This window comes from Festucalex cinctus, chromosome 4 (genome assembly GCF_051991245.1).
Source record: "Festucalex cinctus isolate MCC-2025b chromosome 4, RoL_Fcin_1.0, whole genome shotgun sequence".
NCBI lineage: Eukaryota > Metazoa > Chordata > Actinopteri > Syngnathiformes > Syngnathidae > Festucalex > Festucalex cinctus.
The window spans coordinates 25,456,331-25,480,048 of record NC_135414.1 but is presented as its reverse complement, the minus strand read 5'-3'; the positions used below and the strand labels follow the sequence as shown (position 1 = coordinate 25,480,048).

The 23,718-nt window shown below is 40.4% G+C and overlaps 1 protein-coding gene across 3 annotated transcripts in view; it reads left to right on the top strand.

The window, feature by feature from the left end:
* The window catches only part of kif26ba (kinesin family member 26Ba), a 75,640-nt gene that overhangs the window by 17,192 nt on the left and 34,730 nt on the right, over positions 1-23,718 (top strand). For all 3 annotated transcript variants that reach the window (XM_077519887.1, XM_077519886.1, XM_077519885.1), the window contains exons 3-4: positions 11,371-12,021; positions 19,836-19,981. In XM_077519887.1, the coding sequence (XP_077376013.1) occupies positions 11,371-12,021; positions 19,836-19,981 (797 nt within the window). The remainder of the gene's footprint in view (positions 1-11,370; positions 12,022-19,835; positions 19,982-23,718) is intronic.

Here is a 23,718-nt window from a genome sequence, read left to right as displayed (position 1 = left end):
CCATTTTATTGTATTAAAAATAGAAAAATATTTAGGAGTAATTACTACTTTACCTCCACACCCGTCAATTTGACTGCTCTATTCATTTCAATGTACATCTTTCGCGTTGGGCTTCCATAATTGGCGCCGCTAGGCTTCCGTAGCATCTACCATTCAACGCGGAGGCATTTGGCTTTGGATACAAGCTAGATTACCATGTTGAATTAAAAAAAAAAATATATATATATATATATATATATATATATATATATATATATATATATATATATATATATATATATATATATATATATATATATATATATCCTAGAGAGGCGACTACACAGCTACATTCTGAGAAAGCCGACAGAGGGTCTGACGAATCACAATGAGTGGTCACTGGATCGCTCAGCAGTTTCAGATGGCATGTCCCAAACAAGACCAGCCCACCTCCCTCTAAAAGGAGCCATGTATCGCTTCACGGGAATTGGTGACGCAGCTCAAGGTAGAGTAAAAGCTTATAGTAAAAAAATGTGCTCCTAGATGTGATGGAGTCATGACGTTTTTGGCAATACAAGCCTGATAATCACAATAAATACACCAATTTTACACAGAAAAGCAAGAGAGGGGCTTTATTAGCTACTCAAAACAGCAAGTAATAACCATATTAGGCGACTACTATTATTATTACTAGGCGGGATGCAAGCCGTCAAAATGACTGCTCTGGGAGATCGAGTTGTTTTTTTAATTCTAGTACTAGAAAGCCTCACTTGCCTTTTAGCCAGAATATGAAGGCTTGCAAGTTGCGGTACTTATTATTATACCCCATGTAAACTGGAGTTGTCGGACAGATCGACCTCATGAGCATTCCTCACTAACCTTGGGATGGAAGGATACTGGAAGGAGGAACATATGGATGGGAGAAGGAGTAGTAAGGGAGGGGACTATGTTCAGTTTGGAACATGGCAAGATGGATTACTTGAGTCGACAAACAATACATCAATGTCGAGAAACGAGAAACGAGAAACAAGAGAGAGAGAGAGAGAGAAAGAAAATGGTCTGCTCAAGGGAAATATGTAGGGATGTCTGCTAGCACGTCTTTTCAAAACCAAACCAGTATGAGTATTCACTGAGGTATGAAGTAGGCACCAAGTTACGCGGCGTGCCTCGCAGGATTTTACGACAGTTACAAAAATAGAGCCCTTGGTTGTCAAAACCATCAGAGAAACAAAAGTTCCGTTCATTTAAAGTCGGGCACAGACATAAAGAGTTGATGTGACGACTACATATGGCGCATCTGTTTTGAGTATTTTGTACCCACTTAGCTTATTATCCCACTACAAACACTCTCTGGTCAAGCCATCCTATTTTTGCACCCGCATGCGAATGCGCTCACTGTACAAAACCGTGTTTCTGTGGCGAGCGCTTCATCCGGGTTAATCCGTAGTATCGTTGACCCAACCGATTCATTATGGCTGTGAAACGCTGCATGAAAATAGCCTCTGCCGAGCCTAAGCTTGTCATCAGCATCATTGTCGGAAGGGCTTCAAAAGACTGTCAGGAGACGTTCACATCACGGACGCCCGCTTCTTGTAACTAGACGTTCAAAGACACAATTCAAGGCTGCGACCATCTACGAGGATGCATCCAAATCTGCACACAGACGGCCTGACTGAGCGACGACTTGCATGGATTGCAAAAGTGTGAAGACAGCCCTCATAACTCAACGGCTGGCGATGATCCGGATGGTGTGCGTGTGTTTTTGTCGACGTTAATGCATTGTAGAAAACACATACAGTGATTTATAGAAGGTCGTTAAAACAGCAACCCAGTCTGGATCCACATGAGACGCGAGCGCGGTATGTCGAATGGCCGTCACGCTGCCTTCAGGAGGTCCGGTCACAGTCAATGAGCAAACTGTAATTAGCTTCACACTGCTCTTTAGTTAAGTTTGTGTTTGAAGACATGTTAAGATGACCAAAATGACTTATTCCCAAATGACCGTTTGGGGGAACGCTTTGTGGCACGCACACATTCAAACGTGAAGACGCAAACGCACCAACAGTCTCACTTAAGTGAATGACAATGCAGCAGTTTATTTACATTCCCCCGCAGCTACTTAGCTCGGCATGCTAATTAATTTCCGCATCACCATGGTAACGCAAACATCACGGCATCTTTTCATTGTTACAGCGTGTCAACATCACCAGCGTGTATATGTGTTGAGTGAAAGGCACGTGTGTGCGTGTTCATAATGATTCCTGAATTTATTACTGGATCAAATGAGGGAATTATTAAGGTAATTAAAATATGAAGATTTTTCAGAAAAGAACTATAATGACGAGGGAACACATAAATAATAGCACCAATTTTACCAAGTGTAAACATTTTACGTGTAGGATTCAAGATAGATTTGTATGCATTTTGGTGCTATCATTCCTTTTTCACCTTTGTTTAAAAGGGACAAAGCAGGACTGACAGGAAGTCATTTCAATTTATACGTTATATATGTCAAACTTGACATCTTAAAAAGAACTACCTGTGTTTTGGTCGTATTAACTGTTTATTTTCTGATTCTGATTTTACTATTGAGTTACTCATCTTTTGTTCATACAGAGCGAGGTTACATTCTAAAATATTCAATAGTTGTAGCCCGATTTAAAAACGAACATTATGTGCATGAGAAAGTAGCCTATGTGCGTGTGTGTTTTTAAACACCATTATTTGGATGTTTTCTAATTAATGAAGAAACATTTCCATAATTTCCTAAGGAAGTAGTATCAAAGCACTCCAAATCTGCTTGGATGCTGATCACAGCAGCTTGTGGCAATATTGTTATTCTTAGAATTGGCCCAATCTGTTTGCCAAGTGGATTTGGTATGGTTCTGTGTGCTTTTCTCACATCTAGCCATCCATTTTCTATTGTGCTTGACTTTATTAAGCCCATATCTCAATGAGCGCCGAAGGCTTGTGACGCAGTGTGCACGAAGTGAATGTTGTTGTTTTTTCACCAGGATTCGTTTAAGGTTGCAAAAGGTTGCCAGGACTTTCGGCAGACCTTCGTCGACAACAGTTTTTCTTGTTGCAAAGATATTTTTAACACGCTCAAAATAATTCGTAACATTTCACCATATTGTGCAAGTTTTTGTTTTAATTACCTCATCAAAATAATATTAACCGTCCTTGTCCCGTGAAAGGCACTTTATAAATAAATGAATAAATAAATACATAAATAAATAAATACTGTCTATATTTTTGTCATCATTCTTGCTGATTGGCTGAGAAGGATTAGGGAGACCGGGGCTAGTTGTATCAATTTTTTTTTCTCCACCAGAGGGCGCAACGAAAAAGTGGAATACTAGTTTTCTTCGTATAAATGGTCAGGGGTTGTGTACTGTCTGAGAAGAGAATAGCATATTGTGAGCTGACATGAGTGCGAGTTATTTTAAACTTCATATATTTTTAAACAGGCATCGTACATAGACAAATTCTATCAGCAAATCATGTGGGCTCGTTAGAGGAGCGATTCAGGCATCTCGTCATGCCCCAGTCACTGCTCTGTTTTAAGCTCACTTTAAACTAGAGCAAGTATTACCCAACATGGTAGTTTGGGGCAAAAGTACGAAAATGACATAAATACAAAAAAAAGGTACCCAAGACTTTGACGTTTCCTCTGGTATACAATTTGTTTATATATGATGTATCGATTCCAAGATATATATAAAAGTATAAAAAGTGATATAACTAGCCCCACTCTCCCCTACATGAGAGTGAGGGGGTAAAACATGACATTTGACTGATAAAAGCATACACAATGAGGCAAATGGCGTCTTAAAGATTCTTGTGTATGTGTGTGTATGTGCAGTCGTTTATACTGTAACCTGCCATCGACCTTGATTCTGCACTGGACTATGCACTCAATCCTTTACACATAAACACACTGTCACTCTCCATCATGATATCATATTAAATGATCGCTGGCGATCCTACTTGAAATTTATAGCATTTTTTCACACTCACTTTTCGCTCTTTCCCGTTTCTACTCCCTGCTCATCCTTTTATCATGGCTTCACACTCCTGGTCTCTGCCTTGCATGCATTTGCATGCATGTGTGTGCTGTGGGTGTAGGTGCAGGAGACCGTCTGCGTCTATTCTGCATGACTTCACTGATCCCAGACCTGCTGGGGAATATGGCTTCATGTGTGCCTATCATCCAGCGCATGAAAGCGAGTAGATGAAGGGAGTGAAATGAGTATCGGAGAGGAAACTGAGAGGTTTGCCTTCCTTGGTCACTCGATCGGAACTGATTATGTTGTGGATGCACACGCATACACACAAATGTACACGCACATGCTCATGCAGTCTGGTTCATGAATTAGAATTTTTCTTGTATTCTTGAATTTTTGTTGAATTCTTCTGGTGCTGTCATCAAATATTGTTACAATCGATTAATCAGATCCATGTTCCGTTTTCACTCAGGAAAATGCACTATATAAATACGGGATGTATACCCATGAACTCCTTCTCAATCTACACCTCTGGGCTTCTGTTAATGTGTGGTGGTGATTTTTTCCGAAACTCCCACCTCCCCAGCCTGTATTTTGCCATTTTGTGTTTGTTTTGTCAACAGTGGGACATTTCTGTGGACACACAGACAGTTTCTGTGTGTTCTGTTTTTTTGTTTTTTTTCACTCTCACTCACTCACTCACTCACTCACTCACTCACTCACTCACTCACTCACTCACTCACTCACTCACTCACTCACTCACTCACGCTTGTGTGAGTAAGTGAGTGAAAAAAAAAATCCGTGTGTGCTGTCAAGTTGCCGCGGGAGTGACGTCATGCAGCCGACAAATTCACCCGTCTGCGGCACGCCCCCAGCCACCCTCCGCTCTGCAATTGGCTGGGGTAAACAACTGTCTGTCCACAGAAACGTCCCGCTGTTGACAAAACAAACACAAAATGGCAAAATACAGCCTGGGGGCTTAGGAAAAAATCACCACCATACATTAACAGAAGCCCAGAGGTGTAGATTGAGGAGTTGATGGGTATACATCCTGTATTTATATAGTGCATTTTTTCAGTGAAAACAGAAGACCGTGCCTTTAAGTGTATTGAAAAAGCATGTTTTTTCCCCCTGATTACTATTTACTAAACAGTGTTAATTTCGTACTTTGTATAGTGATTAATACTGGGATCGATGTTGTACTATGTTACTGATTCGGTCATTGTTTTCGATGGTAAAAACACATGTTTGCAAATGTCTTATTTTGATGAATCACAAAAGATAATCAGTCTATTTTCAAAATCAGTGAACAATTACTGTTGATATGCTGAAATCAGAGGATTTGGACAATTAAAAAAAAAAAATGGCTCCAAACAATTAGCCTACTCAATTATTAATTGATTTTAACTGCTCTATAGTATTCCTTTCTTTCCAAAGGGAAGAAAGGACAGAATAGAGTTCATGGTTGAGGGCTGCATTCACGCAAACGGCACATCTTATACCGTAATCAGTTGTGGTAGGGGAGAGTGAGGTACTTTTCTTTTTCAGGATCACCACAGAAAGGAGGATTGTGATTCTGCGTATTCCATGTAACATTTTGCGTATATTGTAATTCTTTTAAAACAAATTGTTGTCCTAAAAAAAAAGCAAAATGTTAGTTTGACGCCCACTTAACTGAGGTCTCGTGAGATGCCATGTGATGTAAACATATTACCTCCATGCATCTCTGGAGGAATATCATACATTACGGTCCATTACCCTCGGCTAAAGGCCAATATGTGTGTGCGCAGTGTGGGTTGGGTTTTGATTGACATTCCATGTACTCCACCTACTGAGTGTACCGCCAGTCTGCGCATGTGAAGAAAAAATATAAAGAGTGTAACATGACCGTCTTGACATCTACCATCAAACCTCAGTATCCCTTGCCAAGTCTGCATGGGCACACACGCAAACACGCACTGATCGTCACCGAACCACGAGTCGGCGAGTTCAATGTTCCGTCCGCTGTTTCGGCCTCACAACATTTTTTTCTGTCACTCCCTCACATCCTCCACGCGCCGTGTTTGTCTGCCCTTGTCGGAGGAAATGAATCAGGCGCACACGTCGGCTATCCGGTGCCGAGACTGATGGAGTCGCTCTCGGAATACTGATGAACTCCAAGAGGACCGGCGTGGCTAGAAGACAGACGAGGGAAGGGAGGGAACGGGCAGCTCGTTCATTGACGAGACGAGGTTCTTATCTAGCCACCGCTGTGTTAATATGTCGAATAACGCTGATGATCATGTTTTAAACCCAATTTGGTGTTGTCTTAGAAAAATAAAATTGCCCACCGCCTCCCATCAAATTGCTTTTCCACAAATTGAGCTGGAGCTTTTCTGCCAACATAACAACATAATACGGGCCTAATTATGGCAGTTGGAACAGCGAGGAACAGGAACATCTATAAAGTGACTGTTTGTAAAGTGACTAAACAGAATTAGAGTGGAAAGGGGAAATCTAGAACCACATAGGAGAGAGAATTCAGTTAAATGAAATGTTTGTCAACAGTGCATACTAAAATGCTTCTCACTCCCAGATCGATTCCACCCCCCAACACAACACCACCGTAACCCGCAGCTCTCATGTTCCTTTTTTCAACGAGCGACCTTCGCTGCTGCCCCAATCTCTCTAATTTGGTACAATAAGGCTCTCATCTCAAGCATTGAACACCATGTCCACTTTATTGCTTCTTCACTTTGTGTGTATATAAGAGAGAGAGAGAGAGAGAGAGAGAGAGAGAGAGAGAGAGAGAGAGAGAGAGAGAGAGAGAGAGAGAGAGAGAGAGAGAGAAGACTGGCTGCTATTAGCAGGGAAAGAAGTCAAACGAGATTAAATGTTCTTTTTTCCACACTGATTTGGCAAACATGAGCTAGCTGTAAATTCCTTCCCATCGGGAAGGACGAGGGCACCAGTTGGTCTTTATTGGCATATTATTTACAGTAGTTAAATCACAAAAGAATTATAGACAAATTGCCATTTGTATTATTATTAAATAAGGCAAGTGTTTTAGTTTGGATAGTAGCACCCGACCCTCCGCGATTAAAGTCAGGAGAGGCTCAATTTTCCGATGTCTCTAAAAAATTAACATGAGCAATGTGGTATAGTGTCTATCAAGTGTGATCGACCCCCCCCCCCCCCCCCCCCCCCGTCTCCAAATGCTATGCTAAATGCTAAACCTGACTCCATAATTGCGACGTGAAATTAAATGATCACTAATTAGAAAGTGAAATAGACAGACAGCTGGTTGTGTTGAGTGTTTGCATAATGAGTCTCCTACCTCATTCTCATTAATAAAAAAAAATGACAAGTAGAAGAGTTCACAACCGGATGAGTCTACAGTTAGCCTACAGAGGACAGCACTTTGTCAGTAGAGGTGGTCAGCTGATTCTACTTAAACGAGCTTGAATCTGCCAGGTGAGTAGAATCACCTGTGGCAGGGTTTCGACTCCTCTGGACCTGGATTTGACATCTCTGGCCAATAGATAAGGAGTAGTTAAGTGACCGTGATGGATAACAACTGGATCAAGCCAAATGTGTTCCCGCTCTTAACAGGGGGAAGCAACCTTTGAATGATTGAAGACTGTTGAAAAAAAAATATGCGGCTATAATGGGTTGTTGGTATATTAGTGGTTTACATACATTAACAGACTTTAGTGGAGGTCAGTTCGGACTCAATGCCCCATTCACAACCTCCCAGTGATTGGCTGCTCTGCCTTTCGCCTTAGCTGGGATAGACGCCAGGCTCTGCAGTGACCCTGGACGGGATAAGTGGTATCAAAACATGGACTTGCTAGAATACTAACAAATCTCAATGTGGAGTGGCGTGCTTTGTTATGTTTGTCATATCTAACACATCCACAGACAGATTATTGAGCCTACAGTGAAAAGTCAAGACATGCATTTGTGAATATCACGGGCATCTCTGCAAACAAGCTGCGCACCAGTCAGCTCAAGATGCCGGATGAGTGCGTGTGTGTGGTGCGTCATGCCAGTCAGGATTATGCGTGTTTGGACGCTTGCCTGATTTCAATGTTTCAAAATGTACGTTCTTGTCAGTTTGTCCGACTAACAGGGTACTTTTTATCCCATCGTGTGTGTGTGTGTGGGTGTACCTGTGGATTGTTGACACAAGCAGCTCTCTGGTTGAGAGGCTACATTATACCATCAGATGAAATGCGGCCTTGTGCGCACACACAGAAGGTGTATTGATCGAGCGAGAAACTATATGAGGTCTTGTATTAATAGATGCCTGCTTGTGTGAGTGTCGCACAGTGCATTACATTGATACTAAAAGACCACCAAGATTCAGATCCACCACATAAACAGTTCCAGTGGTAAGGGTTTGAAATTGAAAATTGAGAATAGTTGCCGGCAGCATGGTGACAGGGAGTTTAAATGTGCATGTGTGAGGTTTTCCAAAAGGTCTAGTTTCCTCTTACATTCCAAAAGCATGCCTTCAAATTGGTCATAGGTGTAAATGCTAGTGTGAATGTTTGTTTGTCTAGAGGAGCCCTGTGATTGCCTGTCAACTAGAAAACAGACCGATGGATGGGATTGGTTGCAGTTTGCTTCCTAGAGTGTAGCCCTTTGGCATACTGGATTCTTGTTCGCCATTTGGTGCAATTCAGAATTTTTAGAATGTTTTTCTTTAGCAGCGAGTCGAAGCATCCATCCCCTCAGCTATTCAATGATATATCATGAGGTTATGGAGACTTTATTGTTAAAAAAAAAAATAATTCTTAAACTTCGATATGTTTATAGAGCATGTGAGACTACATTTCATGAAAATTGTATTAAGGTCAAGTGAGACACAAGGTCAAATCATAGGTCAAAAGGTCAAGTTACTAAAATTGTCATGTCTGTGTCATGCCAAGTTTAAGTTTGAGTTCATGACCGTCAGGTCAAGTGTCTGTTTGGAATTGATGTAACAGCATCTAGTTTCAATTGGTTTTAAGTTATGTGACAGCTATGTGATGTCAGGAGCTTTGTGATGTCAATCTTTAATCCTTTACTTGGTCACAACCAATCAGATCGATCCACTGTCTGTAGTAGCGGTCTGAGCAGTTTGTGTGTTTGTCGGATTATTCCTCTGTCCAGCTGGCCACGTGCTTCTCTCTTCCTCGATGCCTTCTCGTTGTTTCTGGTCAAGTCAAGTTAGCTCCACGCCTTTTTGATGTTATGCGAATAAAGTGTTAAGACTCTTATTTGTGTCTGCGTTTTGGGATACAAATCTCAGAACATAACAAAAATATGTGCCAATCTTCTAAAAATCCTTGTCGAATTCCTTTCCCAACAATACCTGTTTTGTGAAGATTTACCCACTAGTTCCTGAGATATAAAAGTTCGAATGAAGGCGGCCATTTTGCCAAAAAATTGGCAGACCTTAGCTCCTAAACCGCTGCTCCTATTGACCTAAAATTTGAGTTTTAGTTTTGTGTCATCACTATCAACAAGTACACCAAGTTTCATTAAAATTAAATCTGCTTGGTGGCCATACTGATTGAGGGACCACTAAATTCATCACCAAATCGTTTAAAAATGTTTTTTTCCCCCCCATTTGCACTGCTTGGCAGAGGCCGACTGGCTCCATTACACTGGCCCAAGTCAGATCTGCTTTCTGCCTGGTTTACCACTTCATCAGCTGTCTCTTTGACGGATGAGTGCAAGTGGGAATGCGAGGCGATCCGTGTAGATTATATGCCTATTGACGAGATGCTCAAAGAAGTGAATCTCAATACGTCACGTATTGATCGGACTTCAACGGGGAGTTCATCACGTTGATTCATTTTCTTCCTGCCGAGTCTCCTCGCTGATGATGAAGTACTGACATGTTCCGTCTGAACAGGATGTCTCTATAGTGTGTTGTAACAAGTGATGTCTTTTTTTTGGCCTTAGTATTTTAAATGTTTAGTTTAAGAAAACATGTAGACCAAAATAAGTTACAGAAGTTTGTTTTGTGTGTGGTCTGCTTAGAAAGCTGGAAAGTGCTCAGCCAAAATGCTGACACTATCTACTGCTTATGTTTGATGTCTAGATTACAGACACTAATGCTACACAAATATTAAAGCCCACATTTAGCTAATTTTTAATGAAACCAGTAGTTTATGGAGCCTTGTGGAAAACACAAATAAAAACTGTATTTAAAAAGGGATTTTCAAGTCAAGCTAGAGATTGCTATTACATGATACTATCCTGAAAGCTTAATGAAAAACATTAATGACACTGTGAATGCTTTCAGTTCCTTTCATTAAGATGCTGTGCACAGTGAGTACTCAAGAGAACTTAGCAGGAAATTGTATGAAAACATTATCATCTTATTACCTTAAACTGGACGATTATGTCTAAGCTCCGTGCACAATTGCATATCCATGCGATGCCACTTTCCAGGAAAATTGAGAATCCTTTTGCATCGGTGTTACTACAAAATGCAATTGAACTAACATATTTAGAATAATATTCTTAACTGTCATACAAATACAGTACCATACTTATATCATTGTATAATAAACACCTACATAAATACTGGATGTAAAGCTAGAAAAGGAACGACTGGAACCTTTGCAGAAGTTCTCATATTGGTCTTTATATTTGTTCAGAAGAAAAATATTGAAAGCAGAAGCTGTTTTTTTGTTTGTTTCAATCTTGAATTATATCCTTTTTTTTTTTTTTTTTTAGCAAACAACTGTTAATTAGTGCTTAACAAATCAGTATGACTTGATAAGAGGTAAAATTGAAACACTAATTATGTTGTTTGTGTTCATTCATGCATTTTGCAGTCTGTTTTGTCTTAACCACAAAAGCACTTATTTTTTAATTTTCAGATTGTAATTAATGTTTTGTGTAGAACAGTTTCATCTTTGAAGACATTTTACAGATTAAATAAGCAAATCACATTATGCATCCATTTTACATAGCGGCTATCCTGTTCAGGGTGGCGGATTGCAGGAGTCTATCGCAGCTTCTATATATAAAAAGACAACCGTTCACGCCCGTCACTGAGTGGGATCTGAACCCACACTGACAGTATGAAGGTCAGGCAAATGAATCATTACATCAGCAATGACTATGAAACTTCAGTGTATTGAAATGGGTAAAGTATGGACTGCTATTTATATAGCACTTTTTTTTAGCTATAGTGCCCAAAGCGTTTTACAAAGTCTCACACTCGCACACCAAAGGAACAAATCGGGGTTCAGTGTCTTGCTCAAGGACACTTCAACGTGGTCACCAGGGGTGAGGATCAAACCAAATCACGGATGGGAAATGACCACTCTACCACTGAGCCACGCCGCCCTAAGTAAATAGATTGAGCCTAAACTCTTGTGTTTCTCTCTTCCTCCCCTAGGACCCGTCCTTCCCCCTCCTCCTCCACGATAAGCTGCAAGTCCCCAACAGTTCCCGGCGGGCATGGAACGAGCGCGACAGCCGCTGCGACGTGTGCGCCACTCACCTCACGCAGCTCAAACAGGAAGCCGTGCGCCTGGTGCTCACCCTGGACCAGTGGGATCTGTCTCCTTCCTCGTCCCCGCCTCCTTTCTTTGGCCGCTTCGCTTCCCAGGGAGCCTCCGGATCAAGGGAATGGCCCTCCTCGCTTCTGCCCTCCTCTTCCTCGTCATCCGCAGCTGCCGCTTCACACCTCACTCGCCCCTCATCGCCGTCACCCTCCCCGAGTCCCGGCCAGACCCCGACACCGAGCCCCAGCCATGCACTGTCCGCCCCTGGCCACGGGAGTCCTTCTGCTGGACAAACGGCCTCCTGTGCGCCCTTGAGCCAGCAAGTGCACAGACTGGGCTCCAAACCCAGCTCGCTGGGGCTCGGAGGTGGGATGGAAAGACGGAACGGGTCGCCCTGTTCTGGAAAAGCGGCGGTGGCCCAACAGCAGACTGTGAGTGCAGTAAATAGTCCAGGGAATGGCAGTACAAACAGCAGTAACAACACAGCAGGTCATCAGCACGTGAACAGAACTAATGGAGGAGTTACGCTCTATCCGTACCAGGTAGGATAACTGGAGAATTAACATAACTCTTCAAATCATGGTCAGTGACCTTGATTTTATTCACGTTCTATTTCAGAGGAGGTCTTGTTATAGTTGACCTATAGCCACTGATATTTGTTGATTGGTTGAACTAATACGTGCTTGCATTACGCTGCATTTATTTTTGGATCCTAGCTACTAATGGAGTAATTGGATGGGGAAGAAATTGTTCCCTACTTAAGTTTCTAATGTAGCTTTCGTAACAAGCTGTTGTTTTTTTCCAAGTGGCATTTATTTGTTCAAGTGGTTGGTAATGGTTCTATTAGAGTGGATGCTGCTCTGTAAGAAAATTGAGTATCATGGCTCATTTTTTCCCCCCTCTATCTTTGTGGAGCAGGTTTGTGAATCCATGGCTTCATTTTAAGAGCAACTTTCTAATCTTGTGGAGCATTTTTTTTTTCTTTTCAGGTTAATCCAAGGGACCAGAAACAAGCCTAAAAGGGATACTTGACTCATTGAGCCATTTTCAGCAGTAAAAAGTTAATATTTTGTCCAAATTGAATTTGATAACTTCATTTCTGGGTTTGGTCAGAAAACTGAGCATGATTGGTCGTTATCTACTTCCTCAGCACAGGTGATGTCATCTTCAGTCAGCAGCAAGTGGAAAAAATGTTTTTAAAGGTATTAATTGTACATAAAAAATCTCAAAAAATATATTATCAAATTCATTCTGGACAAATTATTATTTACTGCTGAAAATGGCTCAATGAGTCAAGTATTCCTTTAAAAAATGAAAATATATTACAATATAGCAAATGAATAATTTGCTTGTAATCAACATTTTTTATTTCTTCAATTCTAGCAGAAAACTATCGTCTTGTCTAGAAGCAAAACTAAATTGATTTAAAAAAAGAAAAAAGAAATGAAAAAAGATGATTTACTGTAATGTCATTTTTTAATAAATCAAAACTCAGGACTATTGTGAAAGCAAACAACTAACTACTGATATTCTAAATATTGTATATTATATCAATGTACTCTATTCATTTACAGCATTCATTATTGGTTCCCAGGGTTTCAGCCAATGGGAATAGTGGGGAAATAATCTGCTCTTATTAGTACAGCAGACATGTAAAGAAGAGCGACATCTAATGTGTTTGCATTTGGGATTAATTAGTTAATGTAGTATGCACTCATTAATTGACAACACGCTTGTCATTTTCACATCGACTTTTCCTTTTAATCTCCCTCCTCTGTGCTCTTCTCTTGTACTGTATATTAAAAATGCACTCACTGGCAATTTCATTGGATCCATTACAAGAGCTTTGTCAAATATTGTGCCTTTAAAAAGATAATATTGCTCAGTTTTGATTGACGCTATCAGACAGGTATTCATTTAACAATATGTTTATGGTTGTAGGTTGCATTGCCGAAGAATTGTCTTTCATCATACTGAGATTTGTTTTATAAACACTAGGGGTGTTAAAAAAAAAAAAATCGATTCGGCGATATATCGCGATACTACATCGCGCGATTCTCGAATCGATTCAATAATCGGCAGAATCGTTTTTTTTTTTTTTTTTTTTTTTTTTTTAGGATTCACACCTTGAGCATGGAAGAATGTTATATGAACGGAACATTAAGCCTTAATATTTTATTTTAATGCTGTTCAAACATGAAACAGATTACAACCTCTATAAGTCTGAAATTTCATATAAATAAATAATACATTTTCATATAAATCTTACACTCTACAAGCTTACTGATTAGTATTTTCTAAATTTGAATGAAAAAAATCGCAACAATCGACTTATAAATTCGTATCGGGATCGAATCGAATCGTGACCTGTGAATCGTGATACGAATCGAATCGTCAGGTACTAGGCAATTCACACCCCTAATAAACACACATCACAGTCTGATGTTTTTTCTACCATGACAAAATCGGACCTTAGGCCCATGTCTATTCAACACTAACATTTTTTTTTTTGTGTCACCAAGACCACTTGAGACTCTTAAATGTAATCCAAGAGACTTCTCAAGATACCGAAATGGTTTAGAGGAGACAGGAAGTGAGAGAAAAAGAATAGAGAAGGGAGGAGGAGGAAGAAGAACGCCCGCAGTGATGAGCAGTCCAGAGGTGCATGCGAGGGACTCCAGGGGAGATCCTGAGGTGTGCGTGTGGGCATGCAAACGTGTTCTACAGATGTAATAATTCATACAGTGATAATTAGAACTCTAGGGACTCTGTCACACCCCCCCAGTAACCAACTCATTTTACACTCATCCTCTCTCTCTCTCTCTCTCTCTCTCTCTCTCTCTCTCTCTCACCCACATTCATGCCGTTTTTTCTGCACTTATTTCCAATGTCTATTTATCTTGTCTTCCTCAAACGTTATCTGCTTTATATTAATTAAATCTTCGCCACTGCTTTCCATACTTTTCTAATTGATATTCAGTGCAGGATTTGAATGAGATTGTGTTATCAAAAAAAAAAAAAAATTAAAATGGTGACATTTAGCAGCTACCATGGCTTGTCTTTATATTTGATGACAGATAGTAAGTAGAAAGGAGAATTACAGCAAAACTATAAAAGAATCCAATCTCGTGCAACAAGTCATATTCCTCGATGAAAAAAAGATGTGATAATACAACTGTACAAGTAATGTTACAAGAATTATATTAAATTTTTTAAGTGAATGTCCACAGCTGCCTTTCCAGCAAGACCTTTATAGTCATCATTGGAAATTTAATTGAAACGTGTAAACACTGAAATTTATTCTTGTGAAATTACAACTTTGCCACATAATAATGTGACTGTTGTACTGATACAGTATTAGTTTTCTTTTAACTAACTTACCCCGGGTTTTCACCGGTTGCGGTGCGGTTGCGGTGCGGTCCGGCGACGCAAGCAATTAGATTCCATTCATTCGAATGGTGCAGTTTACACCGCTTGCGGGTGCGTTGCGTGTCGACTGCGGAAGGCCTGCGGCGTGCCGAAAGCCTTCCGCAAGGATAGACCTATTTTCTATTTTTGCCGGACGCCGCAGCGGTAGGCCTCCGGCAAATGGCAAGCTAGCACAAAACACATCGAGCGGGACAGGAAGACCGAGGCAGTTTCAAAATAAATTTCCGGTTACTTTTCAGAATAAAACACTCGCCAGCTCCTATTTCGCAAGTTTTTCAGCAAAACGTGACGTGGGCGTCGCCGGGCCATGTGCTCATTCACGGTTTAGACACCAGCGAACATGGACGAGGAGAGGTTTATATTGGAGGTGGAAAACCACAAAATAATATATGACATGGCACATCCTTTTTATAAGGACTGTAATGTATTGTGAGTTTGATGTTCGCGATTGCTTGTTGTGCCCGTCTCGCTTGCCGTACTGAGCGGCAGCCGGACGCGGAAGACAGAAATAAAGAGTGGACCCGCACTGACCCGACTCTCGTTATTAATATACTTTACAAGGACAACCAAAATGGATGCTGCATGGAATCTCATAGAAGAAGAAGAAGAAAATGTTAAATCAAAAGAAGTCCACCTCTCGTTGTGAAATGCCACATGATCGCGCGCGCGCGGTCCCGCGAGACACGTTGGGAAGTGGGCGGCGACGGAGCTGCCGGACCGCAGCTGTGCGGAGCCGGTGTGGATTGACAAAAAAATTGACCCGTCCGGAGCACGCAGTCAAGACGCACCGCACCGCAACCGCACCGCAACCGCATCCAGTGAAAACCCGGGGTTAGAGTGGAAGTCAACCTCATACATTTCTTGACAATATGTTATATGTGACCTCACTAGTCTAAACATGACATTCTGATGAATATACATTTATGGAATTTGAGTTATGAAGCAAAAACCAGCCGTTTTTATCCATCTTATGGGGCGGCCATCTTGTCACTTGCTGTCGACTGAAGATGACATCACAGTTGCTCAGGCAATGACCAATCACAGCTCACCTGTTTTTTAAAGCTGAGCAGCTGAGCTGCTTAAACTCTTATTCCACTAATGCAATAATAACCAAAATGCCATATTTAGACTAGTGGGGCTGCGTAGAACATATTGTCAAAAAAAAAAAAAAAAATGGGGGTTGACCTCCTCTTTAATGCTCATACTTCTGATTTGGTTTCTCAATTACAATTATTTTCTCATACACAAAACAAATGTATTTAAAATTATGAAGATTATTAATTGTAATGTTGTGAGTTTATACTTGTCAAATTGTTATTTTTAGTGTGTCCTAAATAAAAATGTTATTCTAAGGTAAGATCTTACCTTAGCATAACACCATACACCACAGCAAACTACAATCAAAATAAGGAAACACCTTGCTCAATTATTTTCTCCCTCTCTGACAGTGTACCTAATGAAGTGTCTAGTGAGTGTTCAGTTTTGATACTATTGAATGTGGTGCATGTCTTTGTTAGAGTTTGCGTCTCTTGTGGGAGGTGTGCAATGTCAGTGTTTCTGCCGTAAATTTTGACAGTAATGGCGGTTCGGCAGTAGAGGAGAAATAGAGCAGGATCATAAATCACCCGTGTTTAGACTCACACCCCAGAGAGACTGGAAACTAAAGGGGGAGGAGCTGCCAACAGCGACGATCGAAAGGCGCTTTGTCAAGTGGAATATGGCGAGAGCTCACAACAAAGTCCTATGGAGAGATGCTGAAGGAAGACATGTTCATCAAGGCTAGAAAGAGACATATTGTTCATAGAGTTTAAATGTACAGTGGCAAGTAGTAAAAATTTGTAGACAAAAAGACAGAATAGTATATCTGTTGTTACAATCGGAACTCCAGATCTCCTATTTTAGTGGTCATGTTATGGGCGGAGCAGCCATGACTCTGCTCATGTATGTCTCCATTAGCATCATTGCTAACTACAATGCGCTCTACAAAGACGATGTTGCTAAAGTGGCCCTTCGTTTTTCCAGACTAAACTAGTAGCCTGTAACACACACTTTAAAAAAAACCCAAAAAAAACTCGCCTTCTTTGAATAGCTTTCCCGCCCACCTTCGCAATCATCTCACTCACCTCACCACGTATTTAGCTTTGACTGCCGCATCACTCTCTTTGCTTGCGTTCTTAAAAATATCTTGTCGCCTCAGTTGACATGTTTTAAGATTGGCAACTCAGTACTCACTCCCTCATCTCGTTTGGTATTTTTGCATACGCCTCAGCATGTCTAGTTGAGTCACGATGTCTGATGTTGTATTCCTTGGGCACTGCAACTTTCTCTGTAAATATGAGACACGTCGGGGTGCCGATGTGCGCTACAAAAAAAAAAAAATTCCATCTCACGCTTTTATTGAAATTGTCTGTGCTCATTGCTAAGCTCTCTCTTCATGGCAGTTTTTGAGAGAAAACGGGTGACAGGATGTATTTTGTTTCTCATGGTGTCACACCAGAATCCTGTTTCAACTAAGTGACTAACATTTCAAATTTTGCTACAAGTTTGCTATATATCTCCCCCAATGTCTCTCTGCTTCTATACTCGACTGAAGTAAAGATGTTCGATTAGTTTACAGATAACCAGGATGTCTGTTCCCCTGGTAATAGCAGACAAGACCACACACACATACTCTTCATCCTAAATTTCAGGCCGGATTTTTTATTTTTTATTTTTGGTTTGACAGCGTGGCCTGCTTTTGGAAAGAAGTGGGAGAATACAATAAATCTAAGAGAGACAGATGAGGAAGGTGAATGTTTTGGAAATGGAGGTCGGCTCATAATGAAGATGAACGAGCACAGTTTTAACCCTTTTTTTTTTTTTTTTTTTTAAACCCCAAGAATGAAACAGAACAGCGGAAAAGGAGGGTTGATAGATTAAGTGCGCTTTTTTTTCATTTTGACCTCAAATGTTCCTTGGAATTCTGTCACATTCATCAAATCCAATGTCGGCTCGCCCTTAATTTTACATTCGGTGCGCCCGCTCAATGTCAGGTGTATCGATCCATTGTAAAGATAATAATGTTCCGTTTTGATTGACAACATCAAAGAATAATTAATTAAATATGTTAATTGTTGTGATTGTAGCTGGCAGCGGTACACAACTGGATTGCATGCTACTCTTTCCTGGTTCTCATTATCGTGTGGAAGTGGTCGATATGTTGCGGCGAGTTAGTGTTGAACAACATACATACAATATCATAAACAACTGATGGATGCCCACTTGGAAACACTGTTGTCATCTACCATTATTTACTGCACATGTTTCTTGTCATGTGTATTTAACATCTTGTTCATGCTACTGTTATATTTGATATCTGATTATGTTGTGCAGATAGAATTAATGTCGTCAGTGACTGTATTGTGCATGATTCTTTCTTGTTTTACAGTGGCAATCTTAATTTAGCTGCTCTTGAACAATCGAGCTCCAAATGATTAAAATGATGTTGTTGACCTTCTGGTCAAAAATGTCATACTACTAATTCAACAATATGAATACACTTTGCTTTCCTACTAGACCCGTTTTTGAAAAAGTGGTCCATAGCTTTAATAATTCAGCACTGGAGAGCTCAGTGAGCGACTGGAAATGGGCGTCAATGCACAGAGGAGTGTGGTATAAACTATAGAGGCATCTCATTTACTAGAGGTGATTTATCAAGACAGCAAGCTGCATGCTTGGACCCTGTGAACCTTTTTGCAATAAATATGCGCGCGCGCACACACAGATTCACAGGTGGACATGCAAAATTAGCTGTCCACTATGGAGGACCAAAACTGCCAAAATTCAGAATAAATAAATGAGTAAATAAATAAATAAATAAATAAATAAATGACTAAAAGTGAAAATAAAAATGAATATAAAAAAGTTTTCTCACAACTCAAGTCGCAAGTTGAGGTGACTGTGGACATGATCGTCGTCCATTGCTGGAGCTCTCCATTGCAAGCCGGTGAGACACTCGTTCGCCGAGCTGCTCACTCGACCAATGACAGGCAGTTTGCAACGGTGGAGTCCAACCCAACACACGCTTAGGACCGCCCCCTCATTTGAATAACATTTTGACTTGGCAGTACGGGCCCAAAACTGCCAAAATTCAAAATAAATAAATAACTAAATAAATAAATGATTAAATACATAAATACATTAATAAAAGTGAAAATAAAAATGAATATAAAAAATATAATTCGAAAATTATATCCAAAAAAATAAATATAAATGGAAATAAACCCGTTTTTATTTTCACTTTTAGTCATTTATTTATTTATTTCGTCATTTATTTATTTCAAATTTTGGCAGTTTCGTTCCTCCGTAGTCCACAGGCATAATCCATGTACAAACTCTCAGGCAAAAATAATCAATAATCCATATTTTTCTTCCAATTGGAACACATGCAATCATTATATCAACCTAGTTGCAGAAGTCATTTTTGAACTTACAGTGACCGACTTGAACACATTTTTAAGATTTGTATTTTATATGTAATACAGAGGAGTCATGCATCTGAAAAAGTTTGTAAAAATACAACAATCTTCGTGGTGCTGTTTGGAGTGCAGTGGTGCCTTAAGATATGAGTTTCATTAGTTCTCAACTCAAAACACTCATTCCTCATTGATATGGATGGAAGGGGGATTGAGAAGCATTGAGAGGGAAAAATAAGCACCCAACATTTGATGAAATATTTGCTGAAGTGATTAGGAATTGGTGCTCTGTCAGAACTTTAAGTGGTTCCTGTAGTCAAAAGGTTTTCCTGGCATGTAGCAATCACAAACCATAGTGGTTGATGGTTTTCCATTTACTGCAATTTTCAAGTATAAAAACACAATCCAATGAAATTGCTTGTGATCAAAATGAACTTTCCTCATTCTTAATTTCTCTGTTGTCTCTGAATTAGATCTCCCAAATGGTGTCGGAGGCATCCAGAGAAGGTTTGACCGAGGCTGCCCTGAACCGCTACAACACACACTCCCCTTCATACACTGCGGTGACAACCACCACGTCACAGACCACCAGCTCATCTGCAGCCTCCTTTTTTGCCAGGTAAGATGTACTCACTTGGTCATGCAGCATATGCTTGGTAGATTTCTGAATTTTATACACGGTACTATATATACATATATCGTGCAAGTAGAACGGAGAAAAAGTCAAGATTTTCTGAAATGTCCCGCAAAATAGCCAGTCACCTTTTTTTTTTTTTCCCATAATGAAATTATTTCTTCACGTCATCAAATATGAAGACACTCAGCGTGACACAAGGTCAATAAGACATGACTGTTGAGCATAAATTATGGATGATTATGGATGGGTAGCCAAAATGAATACTAAATAATAAATGGTGACAAAGGCTATTATTATGTCATCAAAGCAGCCGAAGCACTGTTGAAATTCACATTCAGCAAGCGTTATCAAGCAATAACAATAATTGTATACAGTGACGGTACTTCTATTGTTAAAGGGCACTAGGGCTAAAATGAGTCCTAAAATGAGTAATTTGAGTACCTCGATTATTAAGAAAAAAAAAAAAAAAAAGAGATCTTTTTCTCTCAGGCACATCATAGAGAAGACAAGTCAGGACACCCGCAGCAACAATTGTTAATGATATGTATTACGGTAACATACCACTGATTTGGTGAGAAGACAAATTTCAAAATAAAATCTTCCCAAATACAGTAATACACGGATGCCAGCGTCTTGGAATACTTTTATTTTGAAGTTGTTCCTGGCAGCGCATGATGGCTGACTTGATTCATCTTCCCGAATGGAAGTTGGATAGTTGGACACTAGTTTAAGTTTAAAATGACATCACAAACTATGGCCACCAACATCAAGAAAAAGTCGTCCTGAAATTATGTTCAATCACTAATTAAAGATTTAAATAAAAACTCGAATTAATTACACCGACATTGTAAAATGTGGTGCCTGTTGCTAGGGTTAGCGGCTAGTCGTTAGCGGCTAGTCGTTAGCGGCTAGTCGTTAGCGGCTAGTACCTACCAGCGAGCCGCTAAGAGCAAGAACCGTCGGACTTCTTTCCAAAGGCAGTTTACTTTGTGAAAATGACTCTGTACACTTTTGCTGACACAGTTGTGGTTCCTACATATCAATTTTTAACAAACCAGGCTTACTCAAGTGTGTTGTTTTAGCCGGCAAAATCGCTACGATGTCTCTGATGTCACTTCGTCTCATAGCTCAAAATCTCACTAATGTTTCTGGAGAGGAAAATAGTTTGCCTCTATGTACTGCTTCTAATTTAGGTTTGGGGGGGGGGGGGGGGGGGGGGGGAATACTGACGTGCTCCTCCAGTGTTACGTTCTTAACCCACCAAGTGTCATGACCAGCTTGTAAATCCAAGCGGAACTCACACAAACATGTAATCATGCTGTCTTTTTCCTTTTCCTTCTGTCACCTTTGAACTGGGAGGCGCACACACGGTCCGACACACATCTGGCTGACATTCCAACCATGCACAACCAGTTGCGTTTGGCCTCACTTACTACAAGCATCAACGTCTAGAGTGAAAGAACAAATAGTTTGTTGAAATGCTGCAGGTGTCAATCGTGTTGTTGTGTATTTGGCTTCTCTTTGTTGCCGTTTAATTGGATTGTGTATCTTGTGGCGGTTTGTCTTAAAGACGTCAAAAGGGACAAAGTGATTCCTTTGTTCCAAATGTGACCCCCATATGCTGCACATAGACACCTACGTATGTTTGTGTGTCTCACAAGGCTAATTGTGAACACACAACTGTCTAGGCGGTCCTTTTTGCTGGTTTCACGTATGTGTTTATGGTCGATGCAGCCATGCAGTGCTGCTAAATCCCAATGGCTGCCATGCTCTTTACCCTTAGACGTGGACTGCATGCAGACACCCTTATTAGACACACACACACCGGCGCCAAATCCCTCTGTCCATTTCCTTGCCCAATGCCATTGTCCCGCCTCCATTCATTTCTATTTCTCATTCCTTGGTTCTTTTCTTGCTTCCAACTCCCTTTCCTCAATCCTCCTGACTCCACACTGACCTCCTCCATCCTCCACACCGCCGCTAATGCATGTATGACTAATATCTTTCATTAGTGCCAATGGCTCCGTGAATATGTCACTCTCATACTGCTGTGGCGCTCTGTCGTTTCCCCTCCCGTGCTGCAGTGGCCCTCTGGGGACGCTGGGTAAAAAGATGGAGACATGCTCAACATGCTAGGTGAGGGTGTGTGCTGGGGGAAGGGAGTTTCTATCAGTGCAGGATTTTATTATTTTTTTTTTAACTGCAAGCTCTGGCGATTGCCTCTGTGGGGATTTGTGTGGTCGGTGAGCGTGCATAGCCGGAGGTGCTAGAGTAAATGAATTGGTCCCAAGTGACTTGGAGAATTGGAAAGGTGTTGTTATTTTTGGAAAGAGAACGGCTAATAGTGAGGGGGAGGTTTTCTCTTTACTTCTTACTGATGTTCATGCCTCTTTAATACCTAAATTGGTTGTCAATTTAGTCATGGATCACAATGTTGAAGACAGAAAATCAATAAACGGCTTTTTGTTACTCAATTTCATAATCTCTGATCAACTGGATGAACATCCTCAAATACTCGACACTACATTAGGTACATTTGCACATTATAATAAGAGCCAATGCGAGGGCTGTATTAAAAAAAAATCTTCCTTTACATAGATAAGGATACTTTTGATTGTAAAGCTCAAACAGGTTTTACAGTAATTGCCATATCTATTATTGTTGTTAAGTACAAGCTCTGCATTATACAGAGAGCGCATGTTTTATACCTTCTAAGCATGTCACTAAGGTATGTCAGTCTTTGTCTCAAAATTCACGTTACCATTTCCAACTGTAATTTTTGACAGAAATGTATCTCATAATTTGATACCTAACATTACTTACATCGACACCATGACGACGAGCATGCTGCCATTACGATGAACTCAAACCAAAATTTTCATTTTAGGTGTGTAGCTCGTGAATACTTTTTATTACAAATTGTTCAACTGATCATGCCATCAATTAATCGATGAATCAGATAAAACCTGATATGGCATTATTAAGCAATAAAGTATACATTTAGATTTTATTCACCGTCTACACTATAATATGACTTTGAGCATGTGTGGTTTTAAAAAGCAGTAGGCTATATTAAATTAGCTAACATCAATAACTTGTACTGGCCATAGTAGACATTCTGTTGCGGTTAGTTGGTTCTGCCATTGCTATTTCCTTTTTCAAATTGGAAATGATCGCAAACGTTGAACTTTTTCCGTCTTCAATCACTGCAAAGTGTTGAGGCTAACATTTTGATTGGACTCTTCTCGAATTGAATTATACAAGTTATGTGAGTAATCGTTTCAGTCCTACTTCATATATTTCTCGGTCCAAATGGATAATGATACCAACATTTTAGCGTGATTCTCATCCATATGGGCATGATTTTGCGGTAATGCAAAGATCTGCTATAAACCCTCAAGATAGTCTTCAATTTTATCATTTGCCTTTTTCAGAAGGCAATTTCAACTTGAGCATGGCGTTCGATATTTTTGAAGACTGGTTGCGCTGAAGGTGCAAGAGTCACTGAGGGGAGGAGAGACGAGAGCGCTGCAAGAGGATAAAGAATAATTGGGGAGAGAGGATTAAAATGCAGGGGCAGATCTGGTGGCTGATTGCGACGTGAGAGGGATTGAAGCGAGAAGAGGGAAGGCAGAGAAGTGAAGGATGGAGACGAGTGGAGGAATGAACAAAGGGAATGGAGGACGGAGGGTTGTATTGTATATGAGAAGGATGGAGGC